Genomic DNA, 23237 nt, shown 5'->3' with positions numbered 1-23237 from the left:
GAACACAGAAAGAAATTGAGCAGCGTGTTCAATAACTTTATTTTATTTGATAGGAAAATATAGAGCAGACTGAAAGACATACAGTAACATACAACAGTTCTCTCCCTCTCACTGTGTAGCTAAAGAGATTCATGGTTTCTTATTTTTCCAGTGGAAATTTGTGATAGTATATTTATTGATTTGAACCATTTGTCTGTGGAGGATGTTGGTGGCATATTTTCTTTAAGATGGAATAGCACTGACAACCCGGGGGAAATGGTGATACCTAAATATTTAATGGTGCCTATATGAGAGGAATAGGGGGTGCCCCTGGATAAAATGACTGCAGAGATGGGAGATGGCTGGCCAGAAGCAGAATGGCCGCTGAGTCTGCTGACGCTATTTAGAGAGGCTCAGGTGGCCATTTTGTTGCTTCTTGTCCAAGGCTTTTTCTGTCTAGTGATATAAATATGACCTTGGTTTGTTGTTTTTGGCTGAGAGTAATTAACTTTAGTAGCATGCATGATGTGGACTAAGTATGATCTGGGTGGATAAGTGCGATCTGGGTGAGTGTGACCTGGGTGGATTGTGTCTGTGGTGTTAGCCTTACATGCATTTGTTAGAGAACTGTCACTCATTACTCCTCATTTTGGTTTTGTGTGTTCAACAATAAGGTTGTGCAGACTGAGCTTAACTCATTCTATCAGCTTTTTAACTTACTGTGAATCTTATTCATAATTTTCTTTTTTGTGTGTGCGTGTGTGTGGCGGAGGGAAGTGGGGGGGGGGCAACTGGACTTTAAGTTTTTAGGTCAAAACGTTTCACCACTCAACCAAATGGCTTCATCAGTCTGAGAAAAAACTAGTATGGAACCTCAAATTTATCTTCCAGGTGGGTTTCACTCCACCCCTAGTCCCATAGGCTCATTAGGTGAGCTATGTAAATCATGTGAGTCATTAGACCCACACTCCTGAGTTGCTTTCACTTCACACCTGGCCTGAATAGAACAGAACACAGATGTATTTCATATAATCATGTGCATGGTGCCCTCTTACGATGCTTAAGTTGTCTTGAAGTCAAAAAAAAATAATTTTAAAAAATGAGCAGAACTTTAATTTTGAACAACCAGTTAGATTTTATTTGCAAGTACAGTACTTTTTTTAAAATCACACTGGTGTTCAGGTTGGAAAAATGGCAGAGACGAACATATATACACATCTGAAGATATCTGGACTTTCTGTCAAACCAACTTATTTTTTTAATTATGATTTTTCTTCGCTTTTCCTCAAATATGAACAAAACCTGCTGATTAAAATAGAGCAGCACTGCTATCTTTAGCTCTGCTACTGTTGGTACCAATGTTGCAAATTTTCTAACTCTACAGACAGTGGCTGCAATTTTTTGGTTGCATTGGTGTATTGCAGGTGTTCCACAACCACAAAAAGGGGAACTGAGTAACCTTAAGAGCATATGGAGCAGTAATTTCCTCATACATTAGCATGTCAAACAGTACATCCATATTTGCACACTTATACAGGTATAAAGGTTTTTTAAAAATCCAATCTGTATAAGGAGTGATTTGGTTAGGTTTCCCCTGAACAATTGACTGGGATGAAGCCATGAAAGAAGAGCTGATCAGCATGTTTGTGTGCCTGTGCAAGCAGTTTCTGGGCATCCTGTATGGCCTCTGACTGCAGGATTTCTCCCAGTTTGTGGGCAGTGGTCTCAGAATCATGTTGTGGAATCATTTTTCTAATCCGATCCTGAAAAAGACAAAAACATCGGTGATGTTGTGACTTTTTGTTTCAAATAAATGTGCAGCACTATGACAGCGTGTTGTAAATCATTGTCAAAACCAAAAATAAAAACAAAGCTTTGTGCTGTAGTTGATGAAATCAACCCAGATAATACAAAACCCCAAATGCCACACTGTCTCTTTGCCTTTCCTCAGACATATTTCATATATTTGCACAGCATGGCAAAGAAGTTGCACCACAGAGAACATCTTTAGACTTTCCAGTTACATAGTAGAGGAAGTGTCTACATTTGTTGCTTATTCATAAAAAAAAAGTGGTGGAACACTATGAATCTTTTTCATACTGAAAGCTAAAATTATGCAATATGAAAAGTCGAGTAGATACTTGATATTGTGAAAGAGTGTTTCTTGCACGTACTTCTAATGTCGTTTTGTCTTTTGGGGGATGGATGAACGGGAGATCGAGAACTGCTTGTTCAGTTATCTGTAAGAACTGTTAACACAGACAGGAAGAAAAAGATTGCATAAACAGAAGGTTAAATTGTTTTCACACAATCTACCAGGTGATGAAAGGCCTTAGTATTCAAATCTCTACATCTCTGCTGTGGTTCAAGTATATTACACTAACAAAAACCTTCAGACCTATTTTCTCAAGAGCATGGCTCACACTGTCATAACTTACATAACAGTCTTATTTCACCATGCTCTTCAAATGAAATCAACTAAACATGCCTGGACTCACATATGTCAAACAGGCTGATGATGTGGAGAAACCAATTCTGTCCCTGAATGTCCTCAGCTTTCATGTAAACAGTAATGACAAGGCCTCTCATGGCAGTAAAACTTTACCCTAAAACAAAACATTTCTCATCCACATACATTGAAAACAACGTAACTTTGCAGATAATGATAATGAGATAATGAGTGTAAAGCACTTGCTCTGTTAGAGAATAGAATAGAATAACTTAAACCAAAAACCAATTACAGAGAAACACAGTGATGTGAAAATGATACAACCAAATCGATTACAGGATGTGTAATGCTGGTGCTGATTTTGACATTTTAGTCTGCTCTAAACATTCAAAGATGTTCTACATAGCATTTTTTAAAATGCCTTCTCTTCTATAAAAAAAAAATATTTCTATAATGTTCATAATAGCTTTAAACTGATTTCTGATATTTACTATTGCCTATCAGTTACCAATATACTGTACATGATGGAATGTGCCAGGACTCTCTTCCTATGTAAGCTCCTGGTTGGCCTGTCATGTAGCCCAAAAGAAGTGGCTATCAGGTGTCATAAATCTTTAGTGCCATTGATGCTTTCATTTTTGTATGCTTGTGTAAGTGCTTTTTACCTCTTTAGCTTTTTCTTCCTCTTCCTGCACCTGGTCTCTCAGCATGCTGCATGTATGTTGTAAAGAGACTGTCTGCTCTTCTGCACTTTCCAGAGCACTAACCACAGCCCTCAAATCTTCCTGGAAACCCACACAACACAATATGACATCATGCAAACCAACTGCTGATAACATTTTTGTACTTATATTACAGACAATCAAATACACTGACTTGCACACATAATTCAAGATAACTGCAATACTTTGCAGCTAGAAAAGCTGATTAAAACTTAATTCAAAACATGTAATAACTTAACTGTAATAACTGTTTATTGAATTTAGGGCCACAGGTAATGATTATTTCTTTTACTAATTTTTGCATCGTCAATCATTTATCAAAGAGAAATTTTCATTTACAGGTATACAGTTAGCAGCAGCAGCAGAAAAAAAAATAGTAAATGAATAGCAAAGAGCTGCTAAAATTCACCTCTGAGAAGCCAAAACCAAAAAGTGTTCAGCTTTTTTTGAGAGAGGAAAATAATGGACTAGCAAAAATGTTGCAGATAAAATTCAGAAAATATCACAATGAATATTTCACAGCATAGCTGCATCTCTCTGCTCAGACTACAGTCTTTCTCACCTCCAGGGTACTTAAAGCCTTCTTTGCAGCCACTGACTTAGTGGTCTCCTCCTGATGGCGTTGAGAGGACCACTCCAAACGTTTTGGTTTCTGCACTGGAACTTTGAGCTGTTGGCACTGAACAAGGAACCTGAAAAAAATCAAACAAGATGTGTTTAAAACACAGACATATTCAGTGTTTTCTGTTTCACATTTTGAACAGCTTGTTTATATTAGTAAATGCTTTCTATACTGAATCTGAAATCACTCCTTCATTCAAGACTCCCTCATTAATGGACACTAGAAAGTTTAACCAATATTGAGCACTAAACTTAGATTTGCTTAATACTCATTTTATGTTAATACTTTCAAGGGTGTTGTCGCACAATGGTAATTTTCACAACTCTAAAATGCAGAGCATTGCATTGTGGGGTTACCAGAACTAGAAACAGATTCAGTTTTACTGACTTCCACTTAGCGAAGCATTGTGATAGTAAAACTAAAACATTCAAAAAGATTAATGTAATCACAGTCCTATTCCAAAACACTGTAATAGCTTACCTTTAACTTTCACAGTAGCAACAAAGCCTACAAATCACTTTCCAGTTAGTACCACATTAAAGAAAAACACTATGAATGAATTCTCTGTTCTGTGAGCGTTTGCTTTTAGATGTCACAAAATTGGCATCATATGTAATGAAGTGAATTCAGTCACAGCTATAGAGCTGTGGTGAAACTGGAACATCTGGGTTCTGCTATTGAAAAAGGTAAACCACATTCAAAATCTCACCAGGACTGGTAACCATGCTAACAATTACAAATACAGCCATAGGACAGTGCATCTCCTCAGTAGTGAAAATAAGTAAAAATAAGTAACAGAAAACAAACAGAAAAAAAACTTAATACAGAGACAGCATATCCAGCCTCAGGAGACTTGGAGAAAAAACAACATATTGCTTATGACTGACAAGACCAGATCTGAGCATGCAATGAAAATAGCTGCAAATATTAGAGTTATAACCTACACACTAATTAGTTTGTTAGAGATGCAAATATTAGAGTTATAACCTACACACTAATTAGTTTGTTAGAGACTACAGATATAATCAGTCTAATGCCCTCAGATTATAGGACTAATAATGGTACAGCTATGTAGCTCTGTTTGACAAACATAGAATGGAAAAGCAAAAAAAAAAAAAGAGTTATACTGGCTGCAAGGAATGTTTTCATGATTCGACACACATTTTCATGTCTTATATTTAAAAAAAAAAAAAAAAAAAAACATGATACTATTATTCCTGTTTTATCAGGTATGTTATCAACAGCATTACAAATCATGCAGTGTTAATAAAGCAAAGCTCAGATAGATAGTTAAATGGAAGTATCAGCTCATACCCTGTATCAGCAGATACCCATTCATAAAGAACTTTGACGGCACAGATAAATACTATTTAGCTTGACAACCGCTCATGTACAACTCCAGCAGCACAGACAAAGCCCAGTGCTTGACGTAAATAAAATGCAGGACGTTAATTAGATCTACTTGTTAAAGTAATTTTCATATGAGTTATTTATATATTTTTGTTATATTTATATTTTAGATATAGTTTATATTTTTTCCATAATATTTAGAGGCTGAGTCATGGCAACTGGACTTTTATAAAGCTAGAAGTCCAGTTACCATGAATAAGCTGCTAGATAATTTCACCTGGATGAGAATTTTCTCAGACATGTTTCATTATAATGTATTTGTCATGTGAGTAAATGTGGTTATGTCTAGTTGTATTTGTTTTTTGTTTGTTTGATTTTATTTAACAAAATTCACCTTCCTTGCTTTATTATTTAATCCTTATACAACTCATTGTAGAGTAGCTTCAGCATAGTATATTCTCTATTATAGACAATGGAAGATAACAAAAACAAAAGCAATGCTGGGCAACATAAACAACTTGTTCTTATTTGTAGCTGGATGGGCTAATAAACATATGAACATATGGAAAACAAGGTTTACGACATTCATTTGCATCTTAAATTCTAATTTACTTCTCACCTGTTTTTCATAATGTTCAAATGTTCCTGGCTCTCTTTCTTCTTAGTCCACTTCAAAGCAAGAGTTGCTCTGTGAATACATAAAGACAAAAGTCAGGTTGGCCGATATCGATACCGATACTCAGCTGAATTCAATTTACACATTTGTGAGAACCTTTAATAAAAAAAAAGCTGATTGCAGAAATGTCACGAGACAGCAGCTGGTGAATATGTGTGGCCACAATATTGTAGATTTCAGGGAGACACACATCAGCAAAATGACGGTGACTGGGCAGTGTACCAGGGCTCCATGTGTTCCATGAGACTCCTGAATTCCACATCCTCTATCATAGAGAAAGGCTGGCCATCTAATGCGATGAGCTACATAACTTTTTGTGTTATCTCTCTTGCTTTGGCACTGTCTGCTGGAAACTGTTTCCTATTCTCAAATCCTATGGTTAACAAGGGCTGAGTAGCACTTGCTTTTGCATTCTTCTCTGTTTTCATCTTTTCTTTTTTTGCTGGCTTTCACGTAATCATAGATTTCTGTCTTTTTTTTTTAATTGAGTGATTAGATTTGTCATGTTAAACATCTCTCGACAGAACATACGTTGCAAACAGCAAATCACTGCTCTTTCTTGGAAACGGTATAATATTCCCACACAGCTGCCATTTTCTCTTCCTTTTGCAAACTGTACTGCATGCATGGAAGATAACAAAAACAAAAACAATGCTGGGCAACATAAACAACTTGTTCGTATTTGTAGCTGGATGGGCTAATAAACATCAGCGCATGGGGCCAAATTTGCTGATAGCTGTCAGTCAAACTCATGCATATCAGCTGATATAATACTAAGCTGATGTACTGATGCATCCCTATTAGAAACATTTGTATTAAAAAGGAAAAATCAACATATCACATTTACATAAGTATTCAAACCCTTTGCAACAACTTTAAAAAATTAGAAAATTAGCTCAGGTGCCTCCCATTTCTCTTAATCAGGGCTAAGATTTTTCTACACCTTATTTGGAGTCCACCTGTGGTAAATTAAACTGATCGTACATGATATGGAAAGGCACACACCTCTCTGTAAAAGGTCTCACAGCTGGCAATGCATATCAGAACCAAACCCAATCCATGAGGTCAAAGGGACTGAAGATGAGCCTTCAGCTATTCAGTCTACCAGGCTGCCCTTTCATCTAATCCCAGAAAATTAAGGAACACATCAAATGTCACAGACAAACTAAACCAGTACTTAGTAGTCCCTGCCTGGGATATGTCACAGTTTGTGACCAAGAGTCTTTAGGAATTGTCATCCTTTCTTTAATCGTTACTGGCCTCAGCAGTAGCAGTACATGCTACAGCATGTGAGTCATATCTGTGCTTTGTCAGGGATATTTTAGGACTTGGTTTGCTGTTAATCATTTTTAACACTAAATCTCATCATTTAATTAATATTATTGGCTATTAACCTTCAGTGGTTCAGGAGAGCCAGAACTAGAAATGAATGGGTTTATGTGTAAATGACCAGGGTGTAACTCACAGTATTGCCAGGTCCATCATGTTTTCCAGAGCTATGATGGAGGACATCGGCATCTGCTTCCAGCTTTCACAACCTTTGGCTTGGTTAGGGACTGAAGATAAGCATTCAGCTATTCAAATGGGAGCAACACATAAAGTTAACAACAATGCATAGGTCATGTTTTGTGGTCAAACTCTCTCAGTAACATGAAGAAGTGGAACACCACACTAAAAGAGCTCTCCCAACCTTTCCTTTTCTGTCCTGCTCTTGGGTGGGTGCTCTGACCCTGGTTACTATCACTGAGCTCCTGGTCCTAAAGTAAATAGACGGCAAGTTACTGAGATAATGCCAGAACAATACGGACACTGAGACAACACCTGGACTGTGAAGTTATCCGGTCTTAACTTACCTGATTTCCTGTTGCTTTTGGTTTGGTCTTCTTTGTCGTTTCGCCCTTTCGTCCATCTGACTTATTATATTTCAAGTTAGGTGCTTTTGATGCCGCCCGGTTAGAACCTCGTACGGGCTTCATAATTGCCAGCTAACTTAGCTAGTTAACACGTGAACGATAACAAATATTTAGGTTAGCAAATGTAAACTCAGCGTAACGACGTCTGGCAACCCGAACGCCAACACTAACAGCTAACGTTAGTGAATTATTGAACCCACAGCATACGTCAACTTTCTTCGTGTAAAGGTTAAGAGCTGAAACAAGTTATATAAAGACAAAAAGGCCACGTTCAGTGTAGTGGATAAAATCACAAACTAGACACGGTGCTGTATTCCCGCGGCTTAACCTCTTCTTGCCGCTCTTGTTTTCGAACAGTTCAACGCTCAATGCGCCTGCGCCTACTAACAGCACTTAAACCCTGCGTTACGCTTGTCAGGCAAATGTTTATCAAAGGTTGTATTCTTGTGAACAGCAACCCATTCCGGAAATTTGATTGTTAAATTTCCGCCGAATGTTAGAAAAGATACTTCTTCTGCTTTGGGTTTTTAACGCCTTATAATATATTGTACTACTGTCCCTGGTCTCTTTACTCCTTAATGACCTTTTCCTTAAATCCATGTAAGCCAATCCAGTCATTCTTAGGAACCCAATTATAAGTTTCCTGCCCTCCATACTGTCACAATGTTTAATTACATCTCATACACTGACTTCTGCTCACTGTCTTTTGCAATGTTTTAATCATCTCCTTCCTCTTGTCTTCTCCTGCAATACCAGAATATGCCCCACTGTCCCTGTTTCCTGACACTGGTTTCAGTGTGCAGTTTGATGCGTTCCCATGATCAATCCTGTGCTCTGCAGGTTGATATATGTCCAATTCGGCCTTTCCTACCTGTCGCTGCACTTCTTGTCATACTTATTTTGTTCCTGAGTAAATGTCCTCCTTTGATTGCACTACAAGCAACTCTTTTGATAGCTTTCGTTTTTTTCTCTGCACACTATGCCTGTCCCCTTTGATTTAGACTGCTTAATATTTATTTCCACAGTATCTTATTTGTTATTCTTCCATTTCATGCTCAGGTATACCTGAATGTGCTAGTACCCACATAGAAGTGACATTTTCTTTTGTTTAGAAACAGGATGGTGAAAATAAGTGCATCTCTGTTGATAAAAGTTTTGAAGCACTCATTATTGATTATTGTATAAAATATGCACACGGTATAGTTACACATATCTTGGTCAGTTAGCAGTTTTTAAAAAATTCTTAAAACAAGTTCATTTGTAAGATTATCAATACTTCTTAATGATGATAAGTCTTATTGGGCTTATTTGTTTTTTGTTATGTGTTATCTGTCCAATTGTGGGTTGAAATAACATGTGGCAGGTAATGACATACTCTGGAAGCATGAAATACTGAAGTATGGCTGAAATAAACCATACCATAGAATAATATATTAAACTCTTAATGTCAACAGGAAGTGCCATTCTAACTTGTTTTACTCAAATGTAGCTTCCCCCAGTGTTGAAATTGTAGGGGACAGACACAAACATATTTACTCAAATGTTGTTCAGGTTCAGATTTATAATTTCCCTGCAGTCACATTGTTTTGAACATAAACCTCACCTGTAGCACCTCCCCAATGGTCAAAGTAAATTAACTTTTCATGACTGCACATGGGTTCCAGTTTTGATTCCTTTTAGACTTTGTATTGTGCAGAACTATAGCATTTTTAATAATAATAATTATTATTAATAATAATAAAGCTCAAAAAATGAGTTGTATCTGGTGTGGTCCACTTAGGGTATATACCTGGTTTGGTGAAGGTTGAATCAAATATGAATAAAGAGTGAAAAAAGAGTTTAGTAAAAAATCTGAGAAGGCCCTGGAACATTACTTACAGAAACAAATACATTTTCTTTGAAAACTGGTTTAATAACAGTATCAATTTTATTGGTCAGCTGTTTAAACCTAATGGTGAGTTATAATCCAGTTCATCTTATTTAATTGCTATAGGGGCTTTTCCTTTGTAGTCGATGCAGTTCTTTCAGGTATTGTTATGCTGCTGAGGTAGCTCCGGTTGTTTCAGACAGTGATCTCTTCAAGATGTGTGGAGAGACATGCTTTTCTGTCAGTCCCCATAGCAGCAACAACAAAAATGAGCTACAGGACATTCCTAATTAAAAGATACAACATACTTGCCTACATGTGGCTGTAAAACTGTGAGGAGAAAATTGCAAATTTTCTGAAAGAAAAATTGTGCTGCAGAAGAACAATACCCTCAGAGTGAACACACCTAAAATGGCACACTGCAATCTGTGTTAGTGTTGCATTCACTCAATTTCATATGCTAACTTCTCTATTCTCAGCAGAGGAATTCTGTCGTGACAGATTGATGATGATTGAGATTGTCAGCATGCTCTATGATGATTCACATTGGTTCTATATAATTTAATGTTTTTTTTTTTTATTTTGTTCATTTTTAATGGTTATATGTATTACATGGGATGAGATATGGGGTTATTTTATTTATGTTTTTGCATATTAACAGAAAATTGACAAAGCAGTAGCTGAACATTCCAAATTTAAGATGCATTACACCAATAATTACTTGCTACGCCTTTACATAGCTATATTTAAGCTGCATTCAGCCTATTATGCAATTTACAATACAGATGTAAATGCTTTGTTTTATATTTGTTCCTAATTTGGTGAAATCACTTGTACATATTTTTGCAAAACACAGAAAAGACTAAAAATTTAATATTGTCAAAAATATTTAAGCTACCATGTGAAACTGAAATACATTTTTCTGATTTTTAAGCACAGAGACAAATTCCTTGAACAAAATGTCAAATTCCCTAATACAATTTCATTAAAAAAAAAAAAAAAATGAAAGAAGGTTCCCAGATATTGGTGAAAGTCAGAAACTTCCACAGGTCTGGTTGCTTCTTCAATGGTGTGACACAGTATTCTTTTCTGCTTCTCAGGCCCATTACACCCTCCCCGGGAGGTGGAATTTGCCTGCAAAACGTCCATGATTGCGCAAGTCAAAAGGGCTGAGCACCTTCCTGATACCCAGCATGTTGCCTTGTGCTATCTGCTTAAAAGTCCAGGGATTCTGGTTGTTCTGCTCCATTTCAGCCTGTTCCTTATACATGGCTGCTAGACTCTCTCTGCTCACTACCTGAAATATATAAATAGAAACAACATAATGTAACATATAGCGCTTTTTTTTTTTAAGTAAATACAGTAAAAAAGTATTGCACATAACATTTCTATTTTAACAAAAACAAATGTTAAAAATTGCAGCTTGGCTTTTATTTTGTGAAATAGGTTTTGTGCAGAAGGAAATGAGCAAGACCTTTTGTGCAGACAAATTGTTAAAACTACGGGGTATGGAGTATGGGGTTAAAAGAGCTGTTACATCTGAAATTACATTTCAATTAAATACTTTCAGAAGACATTGTGTTTAATACAACAACTGACAAAGTTTATGTTACATCTATCATCTCACCTTGGCAGAAAAGGGAAGCTTCTTTGCAACTTCAGCCAAGATATGTTCAACCTCCCTCAGCTCTACCTTTCCTCCCACCTCAACGATTAAACGACCATAGCGGACTGGTGTCACATAGTGGTCGATGGCTCCCTTGCCCCCACCCATGCGCTGGCCCAGACCTTTACGTGTGATGGGTTTATATGGCGCCCTGATGCGCCAGTGAGCAAATGTAGTCCTGGAATCCATTTTGCGGTTGATGGTTAGACGCATCATCTCCATGTGACCCCAGTGGAGGTAGCCTCCTCCCATGGCCTGAGCATCACAAAAAAAGGCAGAGAAAGATGAAAGTGTCACTCTTCTTGCCACTTTTGTATATTTTACACAAAATTAGCATATGTTATGTAAATGGAAATATAATGTTATTGATAACTAAGTCACAAGTGCTATTGATAAAACCCTGGACACGTTATGTGTTGTAATAAATCATCTCCTGTTTTGCATAAATGTAAATCTCAAGTGAAAAGCTGCAGCATAATTTGGTACCACAAATAAGGATTACTTAATGTATTTGTAAGGCCTATGAAATATGTAATAGCTGGCATCACGAGGCTCATAATATACACTCATGGCAAATTTTAAAACTTTGACAGATGATATAAAATTCATGCTTCCTGCAACTGCATGACATCACTAAACAGCAGTGTTTTAAGTGCACTCACCACAATAGCATACTGTCCTGTAGTGAAGGTATTTTCTGTCTTAGCTGGGCCTCGGATATCCCGCAGATTCTTCATCTCTTTCTTGGCCTTTATTAAATCGGGCACCTTGTTCATAAACTTCAGTTTGGCTTTGTCTGGTAGCACCACATCTTTGGAGGTAAAAAATAAAACAGACAAACAAAAAACATGAACTCAGGCAAATGTCTTCAGTTGAACAAAGACTTTAAAAAAGAAACTAAAAACTGGACCAAAGACTGGTTTCTGAAGAACTTGTGCATTCTCCTGAAAACTTGCTTTCACTGTACACATATAACTGTAGAATAGATTAGTAGTTACAACTAAATTGAATCATATATAAACTGACATTTAAAAAATTGGTTAAATACATCATACATAAATGAGAGGAAAATGAATAATTACCATTGAAGTCTGGAGGAATTTCGTAAGTTTTCAGCCCTGAGGCCACAACTTTCATGTGGCTGTGCAAAGGACCTGTGGAAGAAACAGAAGCTGACATATCTTAGAAAGGTGTTTGACAAAATTTAGTCTAGTACTGGTTAGTATTCTTCAGACTTGTGGATTTTAACATAGCCAAAAAGAGACAAGAGACTGGAGTGATATTATGAGTTATTTACTGGTTTTCTGAAACGCAGGAAAGAAGTGTTAGGTTTTGATAGGCCCCTATTTCTGATTGTTTCTCAGTTTATGGACAAAGTTTTTAGAATTTAAGTTTTCAGTTTTTCCAGTTTTTTTATTTTGATATTGCACCCGGCAAATATTTGAAGCATTTTACCCCCAGCACCGGTAACTGCTTTAGTTATATGTTTCTGTTGCACTCCAGGAATTAGACTACACACTAAAAATTACTATTATAACTACATTAGCGTTAGATCTAGCTACCAGCTGACAGCTATGTGTATTAGCGTGCACTGTTAAATAAGATATACATCTCCACAGTAAATACAGTGGAGTCAGTTTCTGTAATATTTAGCTAAAAGTCACTATAACGTTAACTATGTTACCTTGCAGGTGACCCTGGGCTCTACAGATGCCGGTCATTCCGCCACCAGCAGCAGCCTTGATGAAGGAGAGCATGGTAATCTTTATACTGTGCGGCTTTATAAACACTAAACTATCCCTTCGCGTGTTTGGTATACCAACATTTTATGTGTAACTTAACATCTATGAACACCATGCTCTGTAAAAGGTCGCTGCCATTGCTGCTACGGCGCTTCCTTCACTGCTCGGGCCAGAAGAAGAAGTACTTCCTGCACGATTTCACAATAAAAGCTCTAAGAGCTAAACTCTGATTCCATAACCTTTCTTAATGACTTAGAAACAGCCCAGGAGTCAGACCTAATCTCACGGCTGTATTAGGAGCCTACCAACCAGTCTTTGAAGGGGCCCTAATATCAAGAAAATTTCTGTTGGTCTGGGTCCCCTTTTTTTTCTAAAAGAGAATCAGCTTTTTTGGCCAAGTTTTTGCATACAGAGAATTTGACTCTGGTTACCTAAGTTCTCTCTTTGTACAAGAAATAAACTAAAAGTTAAACCTTTTTTTTAAAAAAAGACGATATGATGTTAAAAAGAAAGCAAAAGAAATAAAAAAAATAAAATAAAAAGGCTAGAAAAAATGTTTTTTATATACAATTTGTGCACTAGTGGAATTGGACTGCAAGGATTTAACTATAACTTAAGTATAGTTTTGACAGTGGTGTCAGTGAGAGAAATAACCACTGTGCAATTTTAACACTGTATGCATATATGCACATCTGTACCTACCTCATACAAGGTCTGCAGAGGGTCATCAGGACCAGTACAGGTCTTGGATGTGTACATCGGTCCCGATGATCCTCTCTGGAGACTGAATTGTCTGTTGCAGTGTGTTCCTGTCTAGCTTGGTGGCTGATCCAAACCGGACAGTGATCAAAGTGCAGAGGTGATGGCCGTGTAGAAGGTGACCAACAGCTCCTATGGCAGGTTAAACTTTCTGAGTTGCCGCAGTGAGTACAGCCTTTCATGGGCCATCTTCCGGATCTCTCAGGTCCTGGGAAATTGTGGATCCCAGAAACCTGAAGGGTTCCATAGTACTCAGGGAGACTGTCCGATGCTCAGAAGTTTCTCTCAGGTGTAGGTGATCAGAGAGGGGCAGCAGAAAACAGAAAAAGCATACAAAATACTCAAAAACACACAGTACTCGAGAACATTTAAAATCATACCTCCTCCTTCCTTTTCCCCAAAGACAATGTCAGTTTCAGGAAAGCACTGATATAATCAGAGAGAATCTGGCTATGACAAAAATTAAATACACCAAATTACTTCCCAGTCCTTGCCTTTGAATGTAGTTTGATTCCAGGCCCAACTCTTTGGATGCAGTCTGGATTAAAGAAGGAACATGAACATTGAAAAATCACTATCTGATGCTGCCTCTTCTGGGGCTCAGTCATAAGAGAACACCCAGGGATGGAGAGTGGCGCACAGATCAATGTAAGCATGAAGCAGCAACCATTTTACAGCACATTAGCATGTCAACTGATTTAGATGAGCTATTATAATGTAAGACTGCAAGTAAGCTTTATTTTAGCCTGCTTGTGATATAGATCTAGACCAGGTGGGCAATTCCAGCCCTCAAGTGGGTAGGGCAGGGATACTTGGAAAACAAGCAGAGCAGTGGCTCTTGAGGAATATGGATTCCCCACCCCAAATCTCTTGATCTAGAAAGTCCTGCTGTCAATAACATTCAGAAATTGTCGGTTCGCATGAACTCAAAATAAAAAAAATAGACAAGGACACAATGATAGTGGGAAAAACCTTATGGTGCTTAATAAATTATAAAAACAGCAACAGTATGTACATTGGATAGATTAACTGGATCTCTGCTGATACACAAATGATTTCCATGGGAAATATCACAAAGGCACTAGACATTTTCACAAGGAAAAATAAAATCAGTAACACATTTGCAGAAACTCATTTATCAAGTTACACCATATCTGTTAAACATGAACAAATGACAACACTGAAAATACAAATGCCCTGGTTGTGTGTATTAGTCATAACTGAAAGTTTAAGCCTAACATTTGTATAAATTTCAGTCTTTTCTGTTTTGCATGACACTAATGGTATTTTCCAAAGATTTGGCTTAACAGTATTCTTGTGAATGCATATTCTTTAAATGTTTCCCATGGAAAGTTTTTGGAAATATTCTACATTACCCACCAATACAAGTTGTGTTCCTCTTTGTTTTTTCCTCAAAAGACATTTGCAAAAACATTTTCCTAAAAGTAAAAAAAAACCCTAAACAGAGATACTTTCTTTTAAAATGCCTTCAGAAAGTTTTCAAGGGGGTCTGAAAATTATAGCTGTTTGTTAGTTAACTGACCAATAGTGTTTGATGCCACTCAGAAAGTGAAGATTTTGTGTCTAAATTCCATGGTAGAGAAGATCATATTTGGGAATATTTTGGGGATCAATAGGACTCTGGACAATCATCTTTCCCCGCATGGCTCCTCGGTATATGACCTCAATCAGATCCATGAAGTCTTGCTTGGTCTTGAAACTGCCAACAAACTTGGTGTGATCTGGGGAGCTGAAGGAGAAAAAAAATCTAACATTAACAAAAATGATCAGATAAATAAGCTCAATCTGACTTCTTCATTAATGTATGTACATCTGTGATGACTTGAGAGTTTGTGTGATCATAGACTGGCTAGTAGTTTAGAGCTGAAACCTACTCAAATGTAAATTTTTAGAGCCGCAATGATTAGCAGAGAAATTGATTCTGAACTATTGGCTGGAAAAAGCATTTTAGGTTGATATTTTATAGACATACATACATCAATAATTAATCAAAAAATAATGGGTACATTAATGAGTAATAAAAAATATTGTTGCAATGCCGCAATATTTGTTGCTTTTCTAAACTGCGTATCTTTGAGATGCGCAGTGTTGGTTGGACGAATCCATTTGTCTATCACTAAAAAATTAACCTGTAAATGTGATAATTAATGGATTGCAATTTTATACAGCAAAACTTTAACTGAGAACATGATTGGCAGAGTAACTGAAAATAAAAATCTCTCTGCTTTAACCTGGAGATATAATAAATATAACCTAGCAATCAGAAACATCAAGTCACCAACCCATAATCCACTTTCATGTGTTGCCCGTTGAAAAAGAAAACAGTGGAGGGGATGTAACTGATGTCAAAGTATCTTGTGTAGACTGGAGCTTTATCCACATCCACGATGTAGATGGACGCCATGTTGCTCAAGTCATGGGCAGTTTTCGACAACTAGAACATAACAGGATAAATTAGCGACAGCAAAACATGATTTTACACTGAGCAGTTGATTGTTTGCATTAACGTTAATGGTTCTACTTACAATCTCATCAAGCTGGAGGCAAGCTGAGTCTTCGTCTCTTCCAAACCTCAAAACTACGACTTTTTCTGCAACGCCTTTGATGACTTCATCTATGTCTTTTTTGCAATTTAACTTGGGCAAGAACAAACTCATTTTTAGCGCTAAAACTTTAGCTGCCTTGTTTTGCTACATGGAGGAAATGACGTCAGTGTCACTGTACCACACGTTATAACATCCGCCTGGAAACGATTACGCGACCCCAGATCCCATTGTAAAGAAAATAATTTCTATCCACAGTTCTTATTAAATTTAAGCTAAGTGAAAATGAAGTGTTATCAATTGTAATATTTATTATCCGCATTTCTAAAATCATGTAAAAGCAGACAAGCAGTACGATTTAACTACGACACATTATAATGTGACACCGTGTAACAACGTGACCTTTCCTCAAGCATGGATTTCGAGACAAGTGAACACAAGTCAGTGACTACGGAAGATGTTATTTTTATGAAAATGGAAAAGAAAGTCAGTCGTGTTGGTGGTTCTTTTGTTTCGTCTCGATTCTTCAACACATTATAATAATTCAGATGTGTCAGGTCACGGTTCCGAGTTGTAATATTTAAAAAAAAAAAAAGTTCATCGCGATGATGTTGCGGTTCTTTACTACCTGGGGATTTTATGGACTGTACAAATGCAGTCATCCTGTGGCGTCCTGTGGTACCAAGTGTCCGGCCTTCAGTTTTCTCCCAGTCAGCAGCGTCAGTCATCACCGAGTGTCTGTCCCTACTCGCCGGTTCAGTGCTGGGACGCCAGTTTACAAAGACGCCCTCCAATCAAATAGCGACAAGACCGACGAAGTAGAGAAAATAGATTTGGAAAAATGGAAATCTGTGATGAGATCGAATGTGGCGTCAGACGAGAAACAGAAAGTAAACAACGAAGAAGAAGCAAGCGATGATGATGAATACCTCGGAGAGTCAGGGGGTGACGGGTCTTCACTGGAGACAACCCGGGAGCTGGTTGCCATGTGGAGGCAAGCTGGCAGACTTGTACCTCAAGAGATGACTGATGAACAGGTTAAGATACTGGCAGAGCTCACCACCAAGTCCTCGAAGAAGAAGTACTTGAAGTATTTGGCCATCAAGGAGGGCCACAAAAGGGCCCGTAAGGAAAAGCAGCAGCAGAGGAAGGCAGAAAGAGAGGCTGCGATGGAGGAGAAAAGAGGACAGGTCAGTGATGCAGAGGATGGAGATGGTCAAACACAAAAGCAAGTGAAAAACTCATTTCTTCTCCAGTTTTGGAGCCGCTCCCTGGACAAGCTGCTTGCCTGGAGGAGCGCCCAGTCCATGGTGTTCGGTCAGCCACTGGTGTTTGACATGAGCTACGATTCTCACATGTCCAGGCACGAGATAGAGAATACAGTGTCCCAGCTGATGGAGGTGGAAGCGTGGAACCGGCGTGCCGTTGAGCCTTACCACCTCCACTTTTGCAACCTGCAGCCAGATGGGGCTTACAAGAAGGAGCTGGTCAAACGTTATGGTGCAGAAACCTGGGACCGGCTGCTTATCACCAGCACTGACCGACAGCATGTCAACCTGTTCCCCCGCGAACAGCTCGTGTACCTCACTGCAGACTCCCCCAACATCCTCCGCAACTTTGACCATTCTAAGGTCTACATCATTGGAGCTCTGGTGGACCGGTCAATCAAGTCTGGCTTGTCGCTGGCCAATGCCAAGCGTCTGAAGCTGGCCACAGCCCGTTTACCACTGAACGAGTTCCTCCACTGGGAGGTGGGAGCTAAAAATCTGACTCTGGACCAGATGATGCGCATCATGATCACTATCAAAGAGACAGGCAAATGGGAAGAGGCATTGAAGTTTGTGCCTAGAAGGAAGCATGATGGCTTCTATCAGCAGGAGACACAGAAAAACATTACCAAAAACGGAGTCAGGGGTGTTACAAATCTTGGGCCAAAACAGGAGAGTGACAGGTTGTTAACATCTGGTCAAAGGACATTTAAAAATGCAGCCCCAAGTCTTTACAGGTTCGATGAAGGGCCTGGGTTCACTGGGAGAGCCAGAATGAGTGAACTGCCCAGTAACAGAGCAAACAAACCTGCTGCTACCAGAGTACGGACATCACTGAAGAGCAACATGGAAGGAAGAAAAAGTGTGGTCAGAAGCAAAACCTGGTGGGATAATGAGTGAAGTCAGCAAAGATTGTAACTTGGATTAATGAGGGCATGCTTACACACAGACAAATGTTAAAGAATGGTGGTGAATAAAATGTTGTAATACTTTGTTGTTGGTGCTTGTTGCTTCTTTGAGTCTCAATGCAGGGTCATACAGTACACAGCAAAAGAGAACTTTTGTTGAGTTTCGATCCTCTTGGGCAGGGATAATACCAGTCTTGCACAGAAACGTGGAAAGATGTTATTCTTTAAAGGTGATTCTTTGCTGTAGGGTTTATGTTATTTGACCTTCTGCTTCACAACACTAACTAACTGCTTCAATAACTCTCTTATTTTATACTGCAAAGAAAAAAGACATTTTAAAAAAAGCTAAGCTAGAAACTACTTTGGTCTTTATTTTAGTCTGATGTATAAATATTTTTACAGTTTTTCTACTGTAAATATCATCACTTTTTCACATGGATGAAACAAATGAAAATATCCATTATTTCTTTTACAAAACAGCAAAAAGCCATGTGCAACATATTACTGGTCATTTTCAGAGTAGTGCATTCTGAGGCAAAGAATCCAAAATCATTTTTCTGCAATTACAAAAATCATCACAGTAATGAATATGACATGAGTCAAGATGTTCATAAACAATGTTCTTAAGCTTACAAAGATTGCAAATAAGTGGATACGTTTGTGTGTATGTGGACATATCCCACCTTTTTTGGAAGAACACAAATGTACAAGAATAGTCCTGTACCATTGACCCACTTCCCAAATACTGAATGTATATTTCTTTATAGCATGCGGTATAGAAAATATATTGAAATTTTGAAAATATGATAGCACCACCACACAGATGAGAATAAAGGCTTACTTTTTTTCTACAGCCTCAGTGCATGGGTGACTGTAAGGTATTGCCATAACAGGCTGCAGTGTAAAGCCTTGTTTGCACATTTATTTATGGATATATGAAAATGTAAAAACTAAAAACAAGCTAGCTCAATATTCAAGTATAAGAGTAAGCAGACATCAGTGTCTGTTCACCATGTAACACTGACTCATCTTGACCTCACAGCCCAGCACAAAAAAAGCACTTTGTATGGTTCAGCCCAGCCTGAAGTGACTCCAAAATACATTGTGTTCATGAAAATCACACCACCATTCCTGTCTAAAACAACATAATTTCTCTTGTTTTTGGGTTAAAGAGAAAAATAAACAGCAAGCCGATGCACTTTCAAACCATTATCTGATGTGGAAACCAATAATCAGGCTGCTATGCAGTGAAGCTGGTTGTACTAACAAGTAGTACTAGGGAGTACTGTTCTTATTGCACAGCAGCAACATCATCCTGTTCGGACCATTTAAAAATCAGCTGGTGTCAGAAGGGGGACATTGCTGTTTTCTGACTGCTACAGCACCAAGATGTCTCCAGTGCAGCGCTCGCAGCAGTTAAAAGTAATGTTCTCATAACGAGTGTATGGGTGAAATCTGCCAATGCTCTTCTTACTGCTGAGAAAGTTTGAGGGAGGTGAGTCACTGAGTGGAGGATCTGCCTTGTTCTCTGAACAGGAAATTGGATCCAAAATCTTCAGCACCTAAAACATAACAAATAACACACTTATGACCCTCTAAATTTTATGATAAATCTAAACTTTTTTTTTTTTGTGTGTTTAGTCTGTACCTTTTCAGCCATCTTCTCAGCAGGTGTGCTGCAGAGCTGCTCAGCTGCTGTTCTGTTGCTTTTCACAACTATGCTGCTGCTTTTCACAACTATGCTGCTGCTGCTGCTGCTGGTGTTGCCCAGCAGGTGGGAGTTGATGGCATCTGCTAGCTTGTGATTGGCTGCTGCCAGCTCTCCTGTACTGAGAGGTTGTGCACTTGGGTAGTAAGTCTGCTGCCTGCCCCACTGCAGAGACACCAAGAGCTGCTCCAGAGATCTGATGACAGTAAAGGAAGCAACAAAACACAAACTGTTATGATTGTCATACATTCTAACAACATACCATAGGGCTGCACAAACTCTTGAAGGGCTTAAACCTCTGCTGTGCTTGCATCTGCAAACTAGCTGTGTTTCAGTCACGATGAGTTGCAATAATCCAATTTCTCCAAGTTATAATGGACATCTCTTCTGTGAGTGGTGATGTGGAGTTTGCTTTGTAGAAGCCGTGTCATTTTCAAATAATTTAATCAAATTAAACACCAAAGTCACACGTACTGGCACTGAGCTTTAACGTGGTACTAGAAATCAGATGGTGCAGATTTATCATCATATCTGTTACAACAGAGAGCAATTGCAATCTGTACAATTGACTTAATGTGGTAATTATGGATAAGTGGCTATGTTACCTGTGAGTGGACATCATGTCCCTGGAGAACTCTTCTCTCTCCAACAGCAGGTCTTGAATTGCTCCATGTGCCTCTCTGATCTGTCTCTGCAACGCTGCCCTGGCATTCGTTAGTTCTTCTGCCATGACTCTGGAGAGACAACATGGATTCAAGCATTTAGTAGTGGACCAGTTCTTTCACTGGAGAAGAATAATTTCGTGTGTTTCATTTGTTTACCATAGCTATCCTGAACAGTCTGACAATGACAGAAAGTGGCGTCCAAGTCCTTTCCACCTTTTCCACATAATCATAATAATTTTCCAACCATTTCCATATATCAGACAATTACTTTGTGCATTTCATACCTGCTGGCCAGAAACTTGCTCCTCCAAACATCGCACTGGATACTCATTCGCTCCAACTGTTCAGCCGTGTGTGCCAGAATCCGTCCCAGAGCCTCGTTCTCCAGGATCAGCTGGTTCTTCTCCCGTGCCAGACGCTCAAAGTGATACTGAAGGTCATCACCCACAGAGGCCACCAGCAGTTTCTTTAGCTCACGGTTCACCTGCCATATGGAATCAATAACTGTTACCAAGCATGCATAAGGAAATACACTGTTTTTATATTCATTTATAGTCACTATAAAGAAACAAAATAAAATAAAATAAAGAGGTCTTACTGCTGATAATAAGAAGCACTATATTAACTAATAATAATACCTCAAATTTGTATAGCGCTTTTCTGGACACTCAAAGACACTTAACAATGCAACAAAAGAAAAAAAGAACAATGAAATAAGATATGTATAAAATGACTGTTAAAGGTCATGGAACTACACTGTGCTATTCTATGTATACATACTTTCTGCATGTTTTGAGACATATAGTAGAAATAACACTGAATATGCAAACACAGCATACCTCATATCGAAATAAAATGTAACTGCGCCATTGGGGCCATACCTCTGTCTGTACCCGAAGTTGATTGGAAAGGCCTTCCTTGTCCTGTAGCAGCCTCCGTTCTGAGTTCTGCAGTTTTTCCAGTTGTCCTCTCCAGTCCTCTACTGGAGGCAGTTGGGGAGAGCCCTGCTCCTCATTCTGTTGCCCAGCCTCCCCCTTCTCCTCAACAGGTCCTGTACGGGTGCTCCTGCTAATAGCAGCACGTGGAACAATGATCCGCACAGCCTCCACCTCTGTGCAGGATTCTCGACTCACCTTGCCTAATTGGAAGACACCAAGAGGCTGAGGGGCAGCAGGAGGGGCAGGATGGGAAGATTTCGGGCTGTGTTTGGGGCTAGCCACCTTCAAGAGGGGAACTGCAGATGGACCTGACGGCGGTATATCTGTGCTTACTTCCAGGATTGCTGGGGGTTTTTCAGTTTCCATGCCATCACCAGCACCTCGGATAGGGACACTAGCAGAACCTGGAAGAAACATAAAGCCAAGTTTAGACTTTGCATTTAAATATATCCGGAGTGACCCACTAGACCACTGTACTAAACGCATGTTTGAACAAATCATTGGATCCAGTTGTACACATTTGAGGGAATGCATATGTTGTGATGCAGTGTTAATCCAGATGTGTCTCTGACCACAGTGAATTAGTGTCTAATCAACTTTGCACAACAAAACAACTGATCAACACAATGAACACTACCAATGTAGGGCTGGGTACGGCATTTCAGTAGTTAGTAGCCACAAAGACGTGTCTGTTGCATCAAGTAACAAAAACAGGTCAGATTTAGAAAAAAATAAATTATATACTCTCAGACTAAGGAAAGGAGAACAGTGGGCAAAATAATAACACCATCTACGTAACTTACAGACTTAAGTATCCCTCTGTGTCTTAAACCCCAAACAAAATATAACAGACGCAACATCACCGTCATGGACAGCAGTAGTGAAGATGTGGCAAATGTAACTTACAGTAAATCCCACAGGCTCAATGAGAACAATACAAACCTCTCACAGCAGCAGCCATGGTGGAGGGGGTGGGGGTTAGCCGAGTAGGCAGTCGGTAGTTTAGCAGAGAGCCAGGTCACTCTTCCTCCTGTAACATAAACATAAACAGTGGTTTATTGTTAATATTTATATATCCGTGTTTAAAACAGCGCCCCAATACAGCCACCACCCAAAGGTCGTGTTTATAGCTACGCTAACTTTTCTGATGACGTTACACGTTAGCCACAGCTAACATGCTAACGTTAGCTAGCTGTAAAAAGTAGCAGTTAATGTAGCTACTGTTAATTAAATGCTGGTGGTGTATCTCGTACATACAGGAAACCACTCAGACAAAGTTGTTCATAACCTACCGGTAGAACCAGCTGCAACGTCCTCGAATAAATCGCCGTAAGTTCAGTGTGTTTTGGCCTGTGAACACCGGAAGAACCTTTCTGGACCTCCCAGGCGAACTCCTCCCCCTTAATCTGCATACGACGTAATGTTATAGATCAAACCCATA

The 23237-nt window shown here is 38.8% G+C and overlaps 5 protein-coding genes across 5 annotated transcripts; 1 reads left to right on the top strand and 4 right to left on the bottom strand.

Moving 5' to 3' along the window:
* Window positions 1-1092: 1092 nt before the first annotated feature.
* Window positions 1093-8088, bottom strand: cenpq (centromere protein Q). Its single transcript, XM_026320628.2, has 8 exons — window positions 7652-8088; window positions 7489-7555; window positions 7264-7372; window positions 5742-5810; window positions 3713-3842; window positions 3094-3213; window positions 2154-2228; window positions 1093-1742 (listed from the first exon to the last, which is right to left on the bottom strand). Exons 1-8 carry the CDS (start codon window positions 7772-7774, stop codon window positions 1563-1565), a joined length of 873 nt encoding a protein of 290 aa, XP_026176413.1. The 5' UTR covers window positions 7775-8088; the 3' UTR covers window positions 1093-1562.
* Window positions 8089-10196: 2108 nt separating this feature from the next.
* On the bottom strand, window positions 10197-13156 carry mrpl16 (mitochondrial ribosomal protein L16). Its single transcript, XM_026319613.1, has 5 exons — window positions 12929-13156; window positions 12327-12398; window positions 11907-12055; window positions 11206-11499; window positions 10197-10875 (listed from the first exon to the last, which is right to left on the bottom strand). The coding sequence occupies exons 1-5, from the start codon at window positions 12999-13001 to the stop codon at window positions 10684-10686; spliced, it is 780 nt and encodes a 259-aa protein (XP_026175398.1). The 5' UTR covers window positions 13002-13156; the 3' UTR covers window positions 10197-10683.
* Window positions 13157-14704: 1548 nt separating this feature from the next.
* On the bottom strand, window positions 14705-16500 carry txnl4b (thioredoxin-like 4B). The gene is made up of 3 exons (XM_026319751.2): window positions 16292-16500; window positions 16049-16200; window positions 14705-15495 (listed from the first exon to the last, which is right to left on the bottom strand). The coding sequence occupies exons 1-3, from the start codon at window positions 16421-16423 to the stop codon at window positions 15330-15332; spliced, it is 450 nt and encodes a 149-aa protein (XP_026175536.1). The 5' UTR covers window positions 16424-16500; the 3' UTR covers window positions 14705-15329.
* A 134-nt stretch (window positions 16501-16634) lies between these two features.
* trmt10c (tRNA methyltransferase 10C, mitochondrial RNase P subunit) lies at window positions 16635-18569 on the top strand. The gene has a single exon (XM_026319747.2). The coding sequence runs from the start codon at window positions 16915-16917 to the stop codon at window positions 18475-18477; it is 1563 nt and encodes a 520-aa protein (XP_026175532.1). The 5' UTR covers window positions 16635-16914; the 3' UTR covers window positions 18478-18569.
* Window positions 18570-18831: 262 nt separating this feature from the next.
* Window positions 18832-23212, bottom strand: blzf1 (basic leucine zipper nuclear factor 1). Its single transcript, XM_026319749.2, has 7 exons — window positions 23089-23212; window positions 22739-22826; window positions 21740-22200; window positions 21143-21342; window positions 20799-20927; window positions 20134-20389; window positions 18832-20047 (listed from the first exon to the last, which is right to left on the bottom strand). Exons 2-7 carry the CDS (start codon window positions 22755-22757, stop codon window positions 19862-19864), a joined length of 1251 nt encoding a protein of 416 aa, XP_026175534.1. The 5' UTR covers window positions 22758-22826; window positions 23089-23212; the 3' UTR covers window positions 18832-19861.
* Window positions 23213-23237: the final 25 nt, after the last annotated feature.

The sequence above is a fragment of the Mastacembelus armatus genome, chromosome 3 (genome assembly GCF_900324485.2).
Source record: "Mastacembelus armatus chromosome 3, fMasArm1.2, whole genome shotgun sequence".
Taxonomy (NCBI): Eukaryota; Metazoa; Chordata; class Actinopteri; order Synbranchiformes; family Mastacembelidae; genus Mastacembelus; species Mastacembelus armatus.
Note: the sequence above shows the minus strand (reverse complement) of the source record. Positions and strands in the feature narration are given on the sequence as shown.

Coding starts and splice junctions, on each gene's coding strand:
- trmt10c (XM_026319747.2), top strand. CDS start 16,915: ATGATGTTGCGGTTCTTTACTACCTGGGGATTTTATGGACTGTACAAA.
- blzf1 (XM_026319749.2), bottom strand. Junction 20,928..21,142: donor AGCAAGTTTCTGGCCAGCAG/GTATGAAATGCA, acceptor TTGTCTCTCCAG/AGTCATGGCAGAAGAACTAA. Junction 20,048..20,133: donor CTGAGAAGATGGCTGAAAAG/GTACAGACTAAA, acceptor GTTATGTTTTAG/GTGCTGAAGATTTTGGATCC.
- cenpq (XM_026320628.2), bottom strand. CDS start 7,774: ATGAAGCCCGTACGAGGTTCTAACCGGGCGGCATCAAAAGCACCTAAC. Junction 7,556..7,651: donor CAAAAGCAACAGGAAATCAG/GTAAGTTAAGAC, acceptor TATTTACTTTAG/GACCAGGAGCTCAGTGATAG. Junction 5,811..7,263: donor ATGATGGACCTGGCAATACT/GTGAGTTACACC, acceptor ATGTATTCACAG/AGCAACTCTTGCTTTGAAGT.
- mrpl16 (XM_026319613.1), bottom strand. CDS start 13,001: ATGCTCTCCTTCATCAAGGCTGCTGCTGGTGGCGGAATGACCGGCATC. Junction 12,056..12,326: donor AATTCCTCCAGACTTCAATG/GTAATTATTCAT, acceptor TTACCTCCAAAG/ATGTGGTGCTACCAGACAAA. Junction 10,876..11,205: donor AGCTTCCCTTTTCTGCCAAG/GTGAGATGATAG, acceptor TATATATTTCAG/GTAGTGAGCAGAGAGAGTCT.
- txnl4b (XM_026319751.2), bottom strand. CDS start 16,423: ATGAGTTTGTTCTTGCCCAAGTTAAATTGCAAAAAAGACATAGATGAA. Junction 16,201..16,291: donor GCCTCCAGCTTGATGAGATT/GTAAGTAGAACC, acceptor GTTATGTTCTAG/TTGTCGAAAACTGCCCATGA. Junction 15,496..16,048: donor CACATGAAAGTGGATTATGG/GTTGGTGACTTG, acceptor TTTCTCCTTCAG/CTCCCCAGATCACACCAAGT.